This window comes from Photinus pyralis, unplaced genomic scaffold (genome assembly GCF_008802855.1).
Source record: "Photinus pyralis isolate 1611_PpyrPB1 unplaced genomic scaffold, Ppyr1.3 Ppyr1.4_LG5, whole genome shotgun sequence".
Lineage (NCBI taxonomy): Eukaryota > Metazoa > Arthropoda > Insecta > Coleoptera > Lampyridae > Photinus > Photinus pyralis.
In genome coordinates, this window is record NW_022170596.1 from 10,716,166 (window position 1) to 10,734,059 (window position 17,894).

At 33.6% G+C, this 17,894-nt stretch overlaps 1 protein-coding gene across 8 annotated transcripts; it reads right to left on the minus strand.

The window, feature by feature from the left end:
- Positions 1 to 723: 723 nt before the first annotated feature.
- On the minus strand, positions 724 to 17,451 carry LOC116171071 (glycine-rich cell wall structural protein 1.8-like). 8 transcript variants are annotated; one of them, XM_031487736.1, is made up of 8 exons: positions 17,300 to 17,451; positions 16,952 to 17,145; positions 8,115 to 8,245; positions 7,674 to 8,058; positions 7,565 to 7,620; positions 7,235 to 7,474; positions 6,424 to 6,486; positions 3,286 to 5,919 (listed from the first exon to the last, which is right to left on the minus strand). In XM_031487736.1, the coding sequence occupies exons 2-8, from the start codon at positions 17,134 to 17,136 to the stop codon at positions 5,903 to 5,905; spliced, it is 1,077 nt and encodes a 358-aa protein (XP_031343596.1). In that variant the 5' UTR covers positions 17,137 to 17,145; positions 17,300 to 17,451; the 3' UTR covers positions 3,286 to 5,902. The 8 variants fall into 8 exon arrangements, with proteins under 8 accessions (XP_031343595.1, XP_031343592.1, XP_031343596.1 ...); XM_031487735.1 differs by lacking the exon at positions 3,286 to 5,919 and adding an exon at positions 724 to 881 and having other exon boundaries at positions 7,235 to 7,620; XM_031487732.1 differs by lacking the exon at positions 3,286 to 5,919 and adding an exon at positions 724 to 881 and having other exon boundaries at positions 6,424 to 6,532; positions 7,235 to 7,620.
- Between the last annotated feature and the right edge of the window lie 443 nt (positions 17,452 to 17,894).

The following is a 17,894-nucleotide window of genomic DNA, read 5'->3' on the forward strand; positions in this document are numbered from 1 at the left end:
AATTTTTAATTTATTGGTTCGCATTTCCAGTTGCACAACAAATTCAACTGTTGGTTGCGTATGCTGCAGGTTTTAGACATAAATTCAATGGTTTTACCTATTCGGCGATCATTAATTTTGTTAATGACTGTACGTACATACATTCATGCAAGACTGTATTGTAAAACTTACAACATGCATGATTTAAAAAAATGCCAAGAGAAAGAATAACGAGATTAAGCAAAATATGAGAGGTATTTGTCCAATGACTTCAAATATCTTATACTGGATTATTCCCTTGGTCTTTAGCCTCCTCCAAACTTTTGATTTCATGTGACCACTGGAATTCTTTGCACATACCATTCCCAGGTATGGACCTTTCAAAGGAGCCAAAATATAATTTTTCATATGCGCCACGGGCCACAGTTGAAAATCCAAATAAAAAGTATGTTTAAATAAATTAATAACTATCTATTTCTTTTTGGTTTTTACCTATCTTTTGCTTTCGTAAAAATCATTTAAAAAAAAAAACAATAAGTACTTCTGAAAATTGACACGATTTTGCATAAAACATTTATGAGACGTGGACAATAAACCCCCATATTCAGCTTGTAACCAAATTTTCATTTATGCTCTTAATAATTGATGCAATATATGGCTTTCCTGGTGTAATAAGATTGAGAATCGTGGCCATGGAGATAATCTCCGATTTTTAGGATGTAAAGGATGCAAAAATAAAATGCGATCAATTTCATAATTTTATTTAAGAGTATATAATAAACAGTTCTCGTACAATCGAAATTACCTGCAACCGCTACACTTACCACAATTACCTACATCCTTTCGACTTATGCTTCGTACATATTCCAGTAAACCAATTTTACGATCTCCAGATCATCAACCTATAAACAAAAGTAAATTAGAACAAGTTACAGAACATTGTGGCGTTTGGTTAGAAACAAAACTATTTTATGTATTCAGCATCACCAGTGTAATGAACAAACCCTTTATCCTCAACGCAACAAGTTTATTAATGGTAAGGTTCGCCAGAGCCTCGAGTGACCCACCAGTAGTTAAAAAAATCGAGTAACAATTTGATTAATTTGGGATTTTAGACTCGAAAACTAATTTCAGCAAATTCATCAATAGAGCCACACCCTTGAGCTCTTGCGAGTTTGCTCTACTCTAATGCAGGAATTGTAGGTTTGTTCTTTACGCATATGATTACGTCAATTTGTTATTCATATAGAAGTTTATTTGCCAGTATATACTCTATCGCAAAAATAAAAAAACCATGATTGTATGCAAGTTAGTATCACTTAGATCTGAGGTTGAAGTGCATTAGTAAACAACGGTTATTGGTTTTATGTATACCTCATATGCTTCAATTTGAATAATGTATATTATTCTGTATACTGTAATGTTTATGGTAACTTTCTAGCTATTATTGCACAGTGCAATCTTACACCTACTATACTTGCTATACTACATGGTCTTATCCAAGCTGATAGGAATACACTGCATGCTACTGTTAATTCTCACTATTCTTCTATAAGAATATATGAAATTAATTAATGATAGTTATTTTATATGCCACAAGTAACTATTGATGGCAATTTGAGAAAAAGTTTAAATTGCAACATTAGTGTTAGATCGTACCTCAAAGTTTATCCTTTTAAATCATTAAAATATCTATATACAGATTTCTAAATTAATAATGTTGCAGTTATTTTTAGAAGATAAAATAATGATAAAAATGAAATAGTTTTATGAGAGTGGGTAAATTTTTTACCTACCTACAATTTAAATGTGCCAGAGCTAATAAGTAGCATCGTGCAGGTGATTACTCAATCAATTACTTATACGGACTTATCTAATTATATCTATGAAGGTAGGTTACCTCAAGTCCTCTTTCTGCATTTTAATATGTATCGTGCGCTTTCGTCGGGGAAATGTTTGTTCTTACAATTAGTTAAAGTATATATTTTTCTTTCACAATTACTTAACACTAGAACGACTGTTGGGAGCCATTTTTGACCGATTTTGATATTGCGTCTGGCCTCTTTTGTTTCTATTTGTGTGCTACTTTGTGACTTTTATCCATTATAAAGGATAAAGTGGAATCCTATTGGGGTCATTTTTAGTTAGGCGCAGTTATTTTATATTCCAATATTTTAAAATATGTTGCTAAAATTCTGCATCACAAAATAAAAATGGCACTCCTTTTCATTCACGTTTCCACTCAGTGAACAGATGTTTGAAAATGAGTAATTGAGCTTTACCAAGTCAAAGACAGTGGATTTCTCTCGAGGTAGCTTATAATCTACTGCGCAAAATTCCTTTTCTATGTGCAATTTTAATTTTTAATTTCAAATGATTGTCACCCATTTTTCCATTAATTTAAAAAAATATGGTGGTTAAACATTTTGAGCTCCCACCGTTCTAGGAATATTAAATTTGCTATCGTTCTAGTGTTAAGACATGATTATATATCATTCGATTTGTGCCTTGTTGCACAAGGTCCCCTATAAAGAAAGAGTTAAATTGGAGTTCTCCAACATGTGACATTTAAAGATTTGGATATTCATTTGTGGGAAAACCACTTTGAACCCCCAAGGTCCAATTGCTCTTCATTTGTTTCTATTTAAACTGCAAAACAAGATTACACATACGTCCATTGCAAATAGTTTCAGCTGTAATAAGAAAAACTTTAATCAATGTATTTTAATAAATCTTGAAAATATAGAGTTTGATCATAATTACCTTTTCATGTAAAGTAATGTAGGTGAATGACTATTTGATAACGATGTACCTTTAGTGTACATTTCTCAGCATATACATAGTTTAAGTACAGGTTGTATATCTTCAATGTGTAAACTTTCTTCGTTTAGGATTTTCATCAGTTTTCAAAGATAACCTCAACATTACTAGCAGCAGCAATATATCAAAGTTCCTCCATAATTTCTTCACAAATATCTTTATATAATAATAGTCGCCCTTTTATGAGTGTCTGCAATGCTATAGGGGTCTAAGCGCGTCGCTTAATTTAGCCTCAGCTGTAACTGGAACGAATTCCAGGGAGGCAGTGTGGTTAGCACAGCCCTCCTTAGCCGCCAATTATTATCCCAAGATATAAACCCCAGGTATTCAATTTTAGAGGCGGAATGAACCCCACGGACGTAAAAACGCCCAAGATACGTGTTGGAACTGGCAACTGAATCTGAAACCTTATCTTGTACCATGAATGAATAATCTGGTAAATATACACTAGCCGTGTGTAAATTGCATTAAATAATAATTCTGTTGTAAGAATAATTCTTTATTGGTAAAATACATTCACATATATTTTTACTAATCACAATTGCACAACAAATTATAATTTCATGTACCTTCTAAAATTCATTTTTAGTGAGGCGAGTGAAAAGTGAATCAATGCACCTTCGTTTAGCAACATAGTAAGCTATTCGTTCTACGTTTGATGTCTTTGCTGTGACAGTTTTCGCGCATCTTAAATTTGTCTTTGGTTTGACTTTTAAAAGTCATCTCGAACATTTACAAATGGGAATTGGCCGATTCACGAATTTAACAGAGATATTTACGAGTTACACCAACCATTAAAGTTTGGTCGAAATCGGCTCATAATTATGAAAGTTACTGTTTCTTGGAATTGATATATATATAAACCTATAAATATACTGATACCATTACAACAGGTAGACAGAAATCTATTTAAAAAATGGCTACGAGATCAACCCGAAGAATTTTATGCCAATGGTATTTACAAATTAGCAGAAAGAAGGGACATAAGAGTTGCCGGGACTATATTGAAAAGTAACAATAGTTTTGTACTGATTGAATAAACCGTTTTTGAGCAATAATAATTTGTCTCGTTAATTGTTAAATAACCTTTGTATTTAAGGGGTTTTAGAATATAAAGTTTGTACAGAATCACGTTTACGAATTAAGCGACGTTCTAAGGTGTGATGACAGTGTCATTTAAAGAAAAATGATAACATTGTTTAGAAATGACAAACGAGAATAAAGACACATTTAGTCGATAAGCGCTCATACTGCATCTGAAGAGCTGAACACACTATAGTACCTCATAATTGATTCAGATTCCTTTGCACTAAACATCTTGGGACACAGTGTATAATTAGTGATGATTGCATCTTCAGAGAAAATTTTTCCCTAACAATTTATCACATATACTATAAAGGTTGATTGATTGCTCTTATTCATATATTTGCAGGCTTCTTTACTACATTCGACGATTAGTATGGCTACCAATTGTCTGTCTCTGATTCTAGAATATTCTCTTGTAAGTAATTGTGCACTAAATAGTACAGAAGATATAGGTACATACGCATATACATGAGGAGCTCGAGTTGATTTTTTTTCTAATACACTGTTTTAAAAAAACCACCATCCCTTCAAGCTAAACATCCATTATTCTGCGATACTCTTATTAATAGCCTAAAGGTAGGTACTACAGATTAACAAAATCGTGAAGATAATCATGATTGGAACCCAGAAGAGTGACAATGTTCAAAAATTGCACAATCAGTGTGATCTTCGCCCAAAATTAGTGTCGTTTTGAGATGGTGAGCACTTACCATCAGAAATGACAAAAAAATAGATATCAAATCCCGTGACTGCATACATTGACAGAGGCTATACTTACTTAAAGATCATAGCAGAGTGTACAACAATAGAAATGTTCAATCGTATGCAATGCTAAACCGTTATTAGGAGTATTTTATCTTATTTTTTTGTGACGTGTGGTTTTTATTGTAGAATTTAACTATTTGGTGAACTCGAAAACGATTTAGCTATGGAATACTTTGTGGATGAATTCCGGGATTTATTGTTTTCTCACATATAAATAGTGGTGTAACCATAGCGTTTTGCAGTAGTTTTTTCTAACTGCACTGGAAGATGTACCTAGATGCTGTAATAGCAAAACTACATTTTATCAAACTGTACATAAAATTAGACTTTTGTAATGAATTGTTATTACTTACTTATAATATTTGTATTTATTAGCTTTTAGTACCATTACACACTTCTATTAATAGATATAAGTGTGACATTGTAGCTTGCTCTGGTAATGCATGTATAAAATAGTGCTTTCAGGTAGAAATGTTATTCCTTGAACATTGAAGGGCATATTGATAAAATGCCACGGTTTACCAGCACTAATGCTATAATATATTGATTCCAAGCATTTCTATACTTGTTTTTGCATCAATTCTACAGCTTCAATAGCTGGAAGGGATTTCAACCTTTAGACGGCTTTTACGATTTGTGCAATAAAAATTCAAGATTCATTTCCTTACGAGTTATTGTATATTAAAACTTAGAAAGATACAATAATACATCTATTTTTTTAAATTATATGTAACTAGTATTAATCATAGAAAATTTCTACAAATGAAATTATTTGTCACTACTGCTTTATTTCTTATATCATACTGTGTGAGATACATTTTCACTAAGTTTAAAAATTACCTACTTGGACATAATATTCAGTTAGATATACAAAAATAATCCAAAAATCAACCTGTACCAATCTGTTGTTTATGATGATAGTACAATAGATGTCAAATAAAGAGCCATGCAATTCTGAACGAAACAAATCAACACATTGTTGTGAAAAATAAAAGAATTTTAATTTCGTTAAAATTGTTTAATATTACTAATTGACAAACACATTTTTTTTTGTTGAACTTCTGGCTGATTTGTGTTGTCGAGATTAGTAAAGGTACTGCACTAGTACAAACACAAAAATTATTTTAAGGGACAATAAAGCCCGACGAATACTATTTTTAATGACGTAGAAGTTATGAAAAGATGAATTTCCTCTTTTTCTTAAATTGGGCTTGTTAGTCTAAAACACCATATTGAATTAGTTTCCAACGATTTATGAATGCTGCCTGCCTATAAGTGAATTTGAGATTAAAAATCAAACAAATATTAAAGTTGTGTCAAAGTACTTATATTTATTTTCACATTGATTCTTCTAAATTGCTGACATAAATTAACATACATCGGCCAATAGTATGAGAACTTGGTGTGTCACATTTATTTTGTATTATGAAAATAAATACGTTTCGTCCCTTTTATAAGGGTAGAGTTGATTGACGTAATGAAGTTTACAACACCTACATTACACAATACAATAAATAACCTAACCAATGGGTCTTTGAATAAAATTACAGCCAAAACATCAGCATAATCAGCAAGGAAGTTTACAGACCAACACACTTTCTTTGTCAGCAAAAATGAGTAATACTGAATAATTTGTCAACTATTTCGCAGTTCATAATAAACACAATCATTTTTTACTTTTTGTGCACTCCCTTAATATTCTTTTGTATGTTTAATAAATGATGCAAAAGTAAAAAAAACTAGATATGGTTCAATGCCTCGGTCTGGACTTACCAAAATCCTTTCCATAGCCACCAGGTCCACCACCACCACTACCACCGTAACCCCCCTGGGACTCTGTAACGAGAAAATAAAAGTGGGGTTAAGGGTTTAAATTGGGCTTCTGTAAAAAGAAAAGAAAGCATTAATAAAAGTATCGTTAGCAGGTACTAATCGAAAGTGGAATTGCAAATTCATTTTTAATACAAACCAAATATTTGAAGCAACCATAATAATTAATATGCATTATTAATCAAAATGTTTCATATGTAGATAAACTAAAGCAAAAAATATTTAAATATTAATAAATAACAAAATCATCTCTTAATCTCATATGGGTTGCTACTATGGGGATCAGAAGCACTTTCGTAGTCTTTTAGTTGCCCAAAAACGTTCCACCTTCCCAGTATACTTCAAAGTGCAAAAGGAGCTTCCACAAGCAAAATGTATAGGTATTTATGAAAAAGATGAAAATGCTGGAGTAAGATATTCATATTTCTCATGGTAGTACAATTCATTCTTACAATATTGTTTTTGCAAGTGTTACTAAGTAATATCACCTGATCATCTCTCTTGATTTCTTTAGCGCTAATTATCTAATTTTTTTCATGGTTTAGATTTTTTTTTGTTAGTAAAATATACATAAATAAGTTCTTAAAAATAGAAGACTATCACAGTTATTTTAGTTACTGAAGAATCATCAGTTGATCGATATTTATTATTGACATGCGATTGATATTGTTTCTTTTCTGCTTGGCCGAATAAATAATGGTTATTAAAAGTATCAATAAGTTCTTTAATCAAGATAGGAAAATTGAGAACTTACCAAATCCACCAGATTGATATCCTCCTCTGTCATCATATCCGCCACCGCTTCCTGACTGCCCACCATATCCTCCACTACTGTATCCACCACCGCCGCCGCCATACCCTTGTGTGTTTGAGTTCATACCGCCGTACGAACTTGAATAGCCATCATTTGAAGGACCTCCGCTGCTATATCCGCCCGACTGGCCATAGGACACTCTGTCATTTCCAGATTGATAGCCGCCACCATATCCTCCTCCTGAACCATCATATTGATTACTGTTACCGTAATTTGAATAACCACCCCCACTACCACCACTATTGCCATAGTTAGGTTGATTGTACTGACCATATGACGCAGACTGTCCAAATCCACCTCCACCACCACCAAATGACTGTGATCGACTACATAAAAATCAAGTCAATAATTGTAATACATTACATGTAGGCAGACTTACTCGTTTTGGCCAAATCCATTTGAGCCATTATCAAATCTAGGTCTTTTACCGCCCATTGGCCCGCCCAAGCTGGGAGGTCCGCCGGGTCGTTTATCACCACCTTGGCCACCACCAAATCTGCCAAAACCACCACCTCTTGAACCTCTATCTCCACCACGTCCACGATCACCAAATCTCATTCCCCTATCGCCGGGACGACCACCTCTGTCACCACCACGGCCTCCTCTCATCCCACGTCCTCCCATCGGGCCTCCTCTACCCATACCGCCACCTCCTGGGCGTCCTCTATAACCGCCCCTGCCGAGATTACCGCCAAGACCACCACTCTGATCATTGTCTTGGTTAGCATCTGGGACATCACCTCCACCACCACCCATGCCTCCGCCTAATAATAAATTACTTAGTAGATGAAATGCAAATGAACACCTGTATGTTACACACCCGAAAACCGTCCGGGACCTCCGCGCGGTGCCCCTCTTGGACCGCCGCGTGGTGCTCCTCTAGGTCCACCTCTAAAACCGCCACGACCTCTCATCATTCCACGCCCGCCAGGGGGACCTCCCATACCGCCTCTGCAAAGTTAGATATTTGTACATAGTACGAATATTCTTCAACCATCACAATCTATGATAATGATAGATTTGAAGTGCCTCTTATTAAAAGAAATTAGATTTGGCAATTAAGAAAGAACTAAGCTATGATTTACCTGATGTGTACCAACTGTGAAAACATTAGTGTAAGATCCGACATAAGGCCATCTTCGCCCATCTGTTTACCAAGTGAAATACATTTTTTATCAATCTGATATGTAAACAAACACATTGCAAATGGGTTGCCTAAAAAATTAAGTGCAGAGTACCCTAAATTAAAATGAATGTAAATACTATTTCTGTCTGCTTCTACCACATGGAGAGAGCGCACTCTCTCACATCGATGCGTACACCACGATCAGCTGTCACATTACTATAAGTAGCGTGCGAGAGAGAAACATGTGTATCGTTCGCGAGGGACTCGGGGAGTGCGCATGCGCGCCCTCCATGTGATAAATATATTTCACTCGGTAAAACAGATGAGCGAAGGTTGACCTTATGTGGGATCTTGTACTACACGTGCATGGTGCTCTTTTGGCCATATCTCTGCGTGGGAAACAAATATCAAAATGCAGTTTTCACTGATATTTTCACTTTTTCATCTTATTTGAGAATAGATAATAATTATATCGTTCCAATTGAAATGTTTAAGAAAACCTGCAAAGTATATATTAATGTCAAACCGCGCCTATCACTCATCACATTTACTAAAAATACTCTATTCATGTAAAATCTGATTACACGAAGGGAGCTCTTTCAAATAAGACCAATTATGTAAAAATTGGTTCAGTTAAATCGCAGTTACATTCAATTCCAAAAAGAGATGTTCCCTTTCTCCACCCCTCAGATTTTATGAGAGAGCAATATGTGCTGTATTAAAAGAATGCAAAATTCATATAAGATTTGTTTGCATGTTTGGTATATTTCTCGGTAGGTATATTAAACAAAAATCATTTTTCTACTTAACCACGAATCTTACGCCCTCTAATGGCAAACCTAGATACTTGAAAATAATTTCCAGAGATTTCTCTTAGTCTCTCTTGTCAACAAAATCTTTTTCCCTCACGTTGTGGTTCCATAGATATGGCCTGTAACCTTTACGAGGACATTTTTTAATTGGACACCCTGTACATTTTGTGCAATTATAGTTCTAAGGTAATCTTCAAAATGGTGATTTTGCTAATTTTAGTGCAAAAAGTAAAATCAGATGCTTAATGTGAACAAAGGGCACGATCCAGGCTCAAAATAAGTGTGCTACTGCTGAACCTACAAAAAACATCGATAATCTAAAGCAGAATTTCCAATTATTGGTTATAAGCGTTTTTGAAATCTGAATAAGGGAATTATTTCCAGTAAGGGTCTGTTAATAAGTCCAATACCTAAATGAAGTATAAAGAATCTCTTAAAACTAATTTGCAAATCAACCACACTGTAAATATTAAAAAAAATGTATTCCATGTATAAGCAAGACAATATTTCTTACAAATCGTGTCACAATACATAAGCCTAGTAATTCAAAGGAATTTAATTTAATTTTTTATCGGAATGAAATGCAGTTGTTGCAACTGTTTTTTCAATTTCATTTATCCCTAATATTATAGTATTTAAGTTGGTGACAGCGTAGGAAACGGCCGCAACACTTTGACAGTTCGAAATTTCATTTATTAATGCGTGGCACTTTTCCAAAGCAGCAATCTTTTCAACTTCCAGCTCTTGACAATCAAGCATGGGCTCCGGACTATGTCTCATACTAATATTATGTTCATATCCGTCTTCATACTCTGAATTACTGTTTTCATCATTAAAAGTTTCGACAAGTTGAACCTCATTTTCATGTGGCAATGCGTCAAAATACTTGAGACACACAAGGTGTTGATGTACGCACATGTTATACTGCACATTGTAGTCATTGCAGGTGCAAGATAGCATGTGTAAACATTTATTGCACTCGGCACAAAGGAACGCACATTTGCACTGTTCTTGTTCAACCAGCACAGCCACATGGTAATTTTCAAGTAACATGCCGTCTTTTCTCCAGCAAGCAATTGAAAAGGTAGTATCACTTTCTCTTTGTATATCAACCTGATTTAAAAATGTACAAGCTACTTGGTGTCTTTTTCTGATAAGCTGTAATGTGTGAGGAACTTTATTATGCAATATAAGCCCTTTTAAAAACTTCTGTCTTAAGCATTGCAATACATTTTGTATACTATTGTCCAGTGATTGTTGGCGTTTCTCGCCTAAAGATGCATTGTGTTTTAACTCCCGATACCACTTTCCTAACGCCATGCTTGTATTTTTGTGAAACTGTTTTCTAAGACAATTTGCCCACTGTTCTGTTCTGTTTGAGTAATACTTAGAAAAGTATCCACCAAACTTTTCCGTATCAGGATCTTCTAAAAGACTCTCAATAAATATAGGCAATATTTTCTGAAACTTGCCGGCATCCACCTCATTAATAAGTGATTGCAACGAGCTTTTAACATATTTTTTCTTCTCTGCAGAAGATATCTTCGATAAACTTTCAAACAATTTCTTTTTAACGTGCCAATCACACATAAGTTTATTAGGACGATGACCAAATACACTTGTAAATGCACTGTAAAATGTGTTTGTATCGTCAGACATAAAAGACTTAGGTGCAATATTAGGTACCCTTTTTTTAATGGCGGTAAAAAAATGTTTGAAAATAACTTCGGTTTGCATAATTGACCAAAGGAATGCGACAGGAAAGCCTTCAGAGTTTTCGTCGATTACCATAAGAGTGGTTAGCTGTACTTTATAAGGGTTACCGGCATGTGTTGAATCTATCATGAGAATATCACCTCCATATATATTTAATAATTCACTTTGAGCCGGATTCATAAAGACTAAGAAAAAATTGTTCGTTCCGATATCTTCGTCTTCAACACCATATGGCTTGTACGAAAGAATTGGATTTCCTGCAGAATCTTGAACTAAAGGCTTCAACTTACTAATAAGAGAATCAACACTTGAGGCATCATCATAATCAAAGATGTTATTTAGTGGTATTTTCAAAGATTGTTTTATATTGTGAATGTCGCGATTTGTGGTATATGAAATTCTCTTTGTTGGATCAAATTCCTTTCCGATTTCTCTTAATATATGTTTCGGCGATATACCCTGAATTAATTTGGCAGCAATTGCCTCTCTCTCAGGATTTGGAATGCGTAGTCTATCAATGTCTTGAGCATGACCAACATGCGTCCCAAAGAAACTAACTTTCACTTTTCCCTTCTTTTCCGTGTAAATAATTCTGGCAGGACAGTTCGAGTTGATTTTGTTAGATCCTTTAACCTAAAACAAAGATTCATTAACTGAAGTATTCTTATGAGGTATGTAAATAACTTATGGTCATGCAGTCACTGCACTAACTCATTTGTAGTAGATCTAATCACTATTCTATACAGGGTGTCTCATCTAAAATTTGCACTTTTGCAATAAATCGCTGTATAGAAAAAAAAATGTTTAAATATGTTAAATTTTTATCAAAGGGGAACCACATTTATCCTGATTTTCAAGTCATTCATCATTTCATTCTCTTAGGTGGGTTTTGCAGCATCATAACAATTGTTAAATCCGATTAAAAAATGATGCATATGGCCACTCACACAGAAATGAAAATTTTAGTTAGGACACCTTAAATTAATGAGTAATTTCAATATGACACTTACCTTTGGTGCCCTCTGCCTAGGATCCTCTTTGTACTTAGAAATTTTCCCACTTCTATGGCAAATATATTTTGTAATCCTCAACGATTTTTTCTTTTTAACACAGGAACTCATGACCCGGTAATTCGCCAAGGTCTCAGATTCAATTTTATCTTTCCATTCCTGAAATTCTTGCGGGCCATTGAAAATTAGCTGTTCCTCCACTATCTTGATAGAGTGTGTACTTTGAATATGCTGATCAAGATCATGGTATGTAACACATAAATCAGAGCATAAAGGACAAGCCAATGTCTTCTTTCTTTCTCCCAGTGAAGAATTATGCACATTACGGGCGTGTCTACTTAAATTGCATTGTTTATTAAAGGTGGTTCCACACACGGGGCACATAAAGATGTATCTGCAAAACAAAAAAACATTATTTTACAAAACGAATAAGTAAAAAAAATAGAATGCACTTTGTTATCTCACTGGCTATTATTTAAGCACCTACTGATTAAAACAACATTCTCAAGAGTTTGTATCCGAAAATTATATTGCAAAATTATTTAAGCCAAACCAAATTTTTTCGATTTCAATAAGCCCTGGATAATAAAGCCAGAATATAACAAAGTATTTATTTGAAAAATATAGAACGATAATTTAAACAAAAAATAAAATATAACAACTTACACTTTTATGCAGATATAAATCAGATTTTTGGATTCCCAGATTTTGTAAAATTTCGCAAAATCCATACATAGATTTTTTACGAAAATAGTGCTTCACCACAGTCGCTTCTCAAGTGTGCAAAGATCCATATAATTTTACAGAACTGACAATTTTCATGCAATCAGCTCATTGAAGGAAAATTTGTAATCACTTTTTAATTATTTACACTAATCACTACCTACCTTTTAAAACGTCACAAAATATTCACCGTCCACAAGTAATAAACACTATTAATTGATAACCTCAATAGCTTCTATGATCGCGAATTTGGTACAGTATAGCAAAATAAGCGCCGACCTTTCACAAATTCGATCTCCTATCTATATGAATACATTTGTTTCCATAGAAATTAACTGTAAGATAGAGTTGACTGTATCATGAAAATTCAGTGTCGCTGTATACTCAATTTCAATAGAGTACCTGAAAATGGAACTGGAGTTGATATAGCACAATTCAGCGCACAATTCTTTACCTAGAGGCTTTTCACAATAACAAATAAAAGGATATAACCACAACCCAATTTTTTTTTGAATTTCGTTTTTGGAGATAATGGAGATAAAAAAAGTAGCGTTTAAATATTTACTTTGGCTGTTCGGTCGGTCGGTTGCAAAGGTTTTTTAAGTATAACTCCAGAAGGAATCATCGTAGAATGGTCGGGTTTGAAGCATTAGCTTTGTGTCACAATTCTTTGCAGGCAGATTATATATATTCCGATTAGTTCCAAAGATATGCCAAAACAACCGAAATCTGCCATTCTTGTTTTTTTTTTGGAACAAATATAGAAAAGTTAAAAACACCTCCTTATTAAATCATTAACTTTATTTTTTTATATGACTTGTAAAAAAAGTAGGTACATACTGTGTTAGGTATCATTTTTTATTACGAATACGATGATGTACGGCACAAAAAAAAACAAAAGCTAGAAACTCAGTTGGTTTCAGCAGCATGATGCTCCCGCGCACGCCGCTATAATCGTGTGGGAATACAAATTTTTTTCATCTTCCAAGACATTTTTCTTTTGCGGGCCATATAAAAAATAACCTCGATGATAATTTCTCCGAAACAAAAGGTTATATTGCAAATCTCTAAGTAGCAATAAGAAAGTGTTTTTCATTTTTTTGTATCTGTTCAAATAACATTTGGAAACATAAAAACGAAATAGGTAAATTTCGCTTCTTCTGGCATATCTTCGAAAGTAATAGGAGTTTTCAGGTTTTCTTTTTAACTCTTTAATTGCGCAAATTTTCGGTACTCCCCATGATAGACAGCCTTACATTGGACACAGTTCAAAGTCCTTCAATCTTGAGTACCTATATCAGCCATGAATTGAGCAAAAATTCACTTGATAGGTTATCAATTTAAAATTATATCATTATCACTGTATCTAACTTACTGGTTACTTACTTTAATTATAGAGTTATTTTAGAATGCCCGCCAAAGCAATTACAGTTTTAAAGAGATCGAGACATATCAACGAAAAGCATGTTAGTAATAAAATATTTAACTTATAAGTTGCTAAATAAAAACGCCATTCCTTTGATGAACAAAACGAAGAAACTAATACTTTAACAGTAAGTTAGCTACATGTGTATTACAAATATCAGTGAATTAATTTCTTAGAATTTGATGAAGATCAACATCAATAATGAAACTGCTAACGCAAGAAGATAAGGAAACTATATGTATGTGATGAAACGTCAGTAAGTCAACCATCAACATGAATCGAAATGTTTCCCACCCATCTTCACCATCCACGTGATACGTGCTGAAAAGTTCTCCAAGGATCAAGGCGATAGATACATCTAATGTAGCAGTCTTAAAACTAAAATTCAATAGTGCCCAACTTCAAAATCACAGATTAACATTGAAAGTATCAGAATTACAGAAAGAAAACCATTATTTAGCCTTGAGTCGAGTGATCAAGGCAATTGTGAAGATGACAATGATTATTTTCCTTTAGAGAATGATTTTGCAATGTCTGTAATTGTTAGTGCTATCAAGAAAGTAATATAGGCGTCATGTGCTCTTGTTGGGTCAAACAAAAATTGCCAGAATTACCCTATTTTATTTTACCTTAGTTGACAGAGATACAGAAAAATGTTTCCTTAAAATTATCGTTTTCAAAATAAATAAGGGGGTTAAGTAAAACGTTATTACATCTAACCTCATTTTTTTTAATGGAACACACTGTACATTTTTATCTAAAAATAGGATTAAATTTTCGTTTTAAAATATAGCACACAAAAATTCAAACATCTTTTTAAAATATTTTTTTAAACATCTCTTGTTATATTTTTGAAAAGAGAATTTAATATGTAATATTTGTAGGTTAAAATATACAGGATCTTTCATTTACAAAAATGAGGATAGGCTTGATAACTTGAAAGTGGTAGATAATTCAATAATCATACACTTTTCTGCTTCTTTTAAATAAGAAAATATAAGGTCGTTCTAAAATAGACAATTTTTGGTATCCCCCCCCCCCCCAATCTGTTAAGGCGAGCAATTACTTTAAAATTTTGATTTTACCATTTTAAATATGACCCAAAGAGTACATACGCCTATATTACTTTTTTTAATAGTACTGACGATTACAGAGATCCCCTAGTGTCAAAAATTAGAAACCCTGCACAGAACGAATTTTTTTTTATATGATTATAAGACCAAGCTATAGTTGTAGAAGATTTATTATTAGAATTAGAACACAAAAATTGAAGAATGTACAACAGAAAGAAAGTGAGACATATATAAAAGAAGTTGGTATTATAGAAAAAAATTGTGCCCTAATTTTATATTTTTCTAGTTAAACGGTTTGACATTATTACATTATTTATATGTGAAAACTATAATGACAACTGATCACTGGCACTGGCTTACTCGTCCGCCCCTGATTTTTATGTATTCTCTGTATTTGACTCAGTATTTGGAGGACCTTCGCCGCTACAAAAAAAGAGACATTGTAAGTCTGCAAAAATTAATAAAAAACTTTCAAAGGCAAATCGCATGTGAATCCCTCGTAACGAACTATCTTATGCGACCACCCATAAGGAGAACGTTAAGTTTCAGCGACACACTTGCGTCAGTAAAGTCAAAATCTGAAATGCAAATCACAAGAACAGATTGATGGAAAGTAGTAGTCGACACAGTTTGCAATATATTTTCATTTTTAATTAAAAATTCGCTCTTATTACGATAAAAAATTCGTTTATTAATGATAGAAGTGTTCCATTGTACTAATTCATTTGATTTTTTATTATACCATGCATTTGATATACACTGTGTCCAAGATAAGGATGTCTATTATGGTGATCTCAGAAACCATAGAAGATGATCAAATTACAGAAAAGATGGGCAAGTAAAGACTTAATATCACGTTTTAAAGAAAACTAGAAAATTCCGATTATGCCCCATAACATGAATAAACACAATATTTTTATTTAAAAAATCAAAAACTAAAAATGTATGAATCAGTCTAAGTTTAAAAAAATAAAACCACTTCCATTCTCTGATCGTCATTAGAATTGAAACATTTCATGCTACTGTGTTTCCTTCGCATATTTTTCCCACATGCTATACAAATTAATTTTGTTCTGATATTGTTAAGCTTGTCACAAATATAGCAAATACAGGGTCTTGTTTCATTTCTAGAAATATCATCATTGTGGGGATATTTTCGCAGGAACAACTGAATATCTTCGGGGTTGGAGACTGATCAACGAATATTAACAGCAACACCATTGCAAAAGTTAAATTAGCACGCCCATCGAAGGGTTAATCAAATAGGTAGCCCACATCAGGCACTCGAACTAAAATATAGTTCACTTGATATCACCATCCAACTTGAGTTATTTTATTTACAAATATATCTCTTTTATTTACATCATTATCTGTCAGTTTGGGTTTTTTCAATACTATTATGAAATGTGATTATAAAGTTTTAAAAAACCCTTTTACAAAGAAACAATACAGATAAAAATATCAATTCTTCAAGTTTCATATGTATGTAATAGGGCAAAAGAGTTTTGTATTATTACGGCAACTTCCTTATAGCTTATAGCCATAAAGTTGTAGTATTGAGTAATTGCTTCACTCAACGGTTGTAGGCTATAGGTACAACTTGCACAATCTACTAAATACCTCACCAACATATGACAGGTAAATCAAAGCAACAAACTTTTCCCGAAGAACACGGAAAATTCCATTTCGAGGCAACTATCTACTCACAAAATTTACGAGTAGTACAAGATAATATAACAAAAAGACAGCAGATAATTTTGGTGTTACTTACCTTCCTCTCATCATTCCCATTCCTCTTCCCCCTCGTGGACCACCCCGTCCCATAGGGCCACCGCGTGGTCCGGGCGAGCCTCGTGAGAAGCCTCGAATACCGCCCCTGCCCATCGGCCCGTTCGGTGGCTTCGCAGTCTCAGCATTAGTTTCGCTTTCAATTTGTTGTTCTGGTTCTTCTGACATTTTGTATACCTATAAGCAGAAACGTTTACACAGTCAATATATTGAGTTTTATTGTTGCATGAAAGGGACGCCACGCGTGCGTGGTCAACAAAAACGGAATCTGATAAAAGTACGACTAGTTTGCGGTCGAAATAATGCGTAAAAATGTAACTTAAAAGCTTACCTTCGATATTTAAGTGCACGATGTGGAGACACTTGCAATTTAATGTTGAAAACGTGAAACGATGAATCTAACGTAAACGCTATACAAAATGGAAGAATGCCGGATCAGCGCGGCGTCACTTTTGCTACGAAATTAAACGAATACCGTCGAATGTATCCGACGCGATCACACTACCAATATATTAAAGGAAAAGTTACTGCCTCGTTAAGTTTTATGTTATACAGGATGAATCACATTAATCGACATCGATAACAAGTAAAGAACTTTGTTTATTATTAATTTATCGTTATTTAGTACGTTTGGTAAAGCCCAGGGAGCGTGTGTTCCAAACCCTATCATACAATTTACCATAGAAAAATAGTCTAAGCAATTTACTGACTGAGGGCGTAAGTAAAATGGAATACATTTTTCAGATATGGTTTATTGGATGCCATATCGTCACAATAAAAAATTTGAGCGTTCATAAGGCCGTCAACTTTTTAAAATAACTCTTCTTAAGACTCTTTTAAGAAAGTTTTATAAAAAAATAATTAAAAATAATCTCTATTTATTTTTAAAACCATATAGTCTGCCCAGATTCAGATATCAGGTGTAT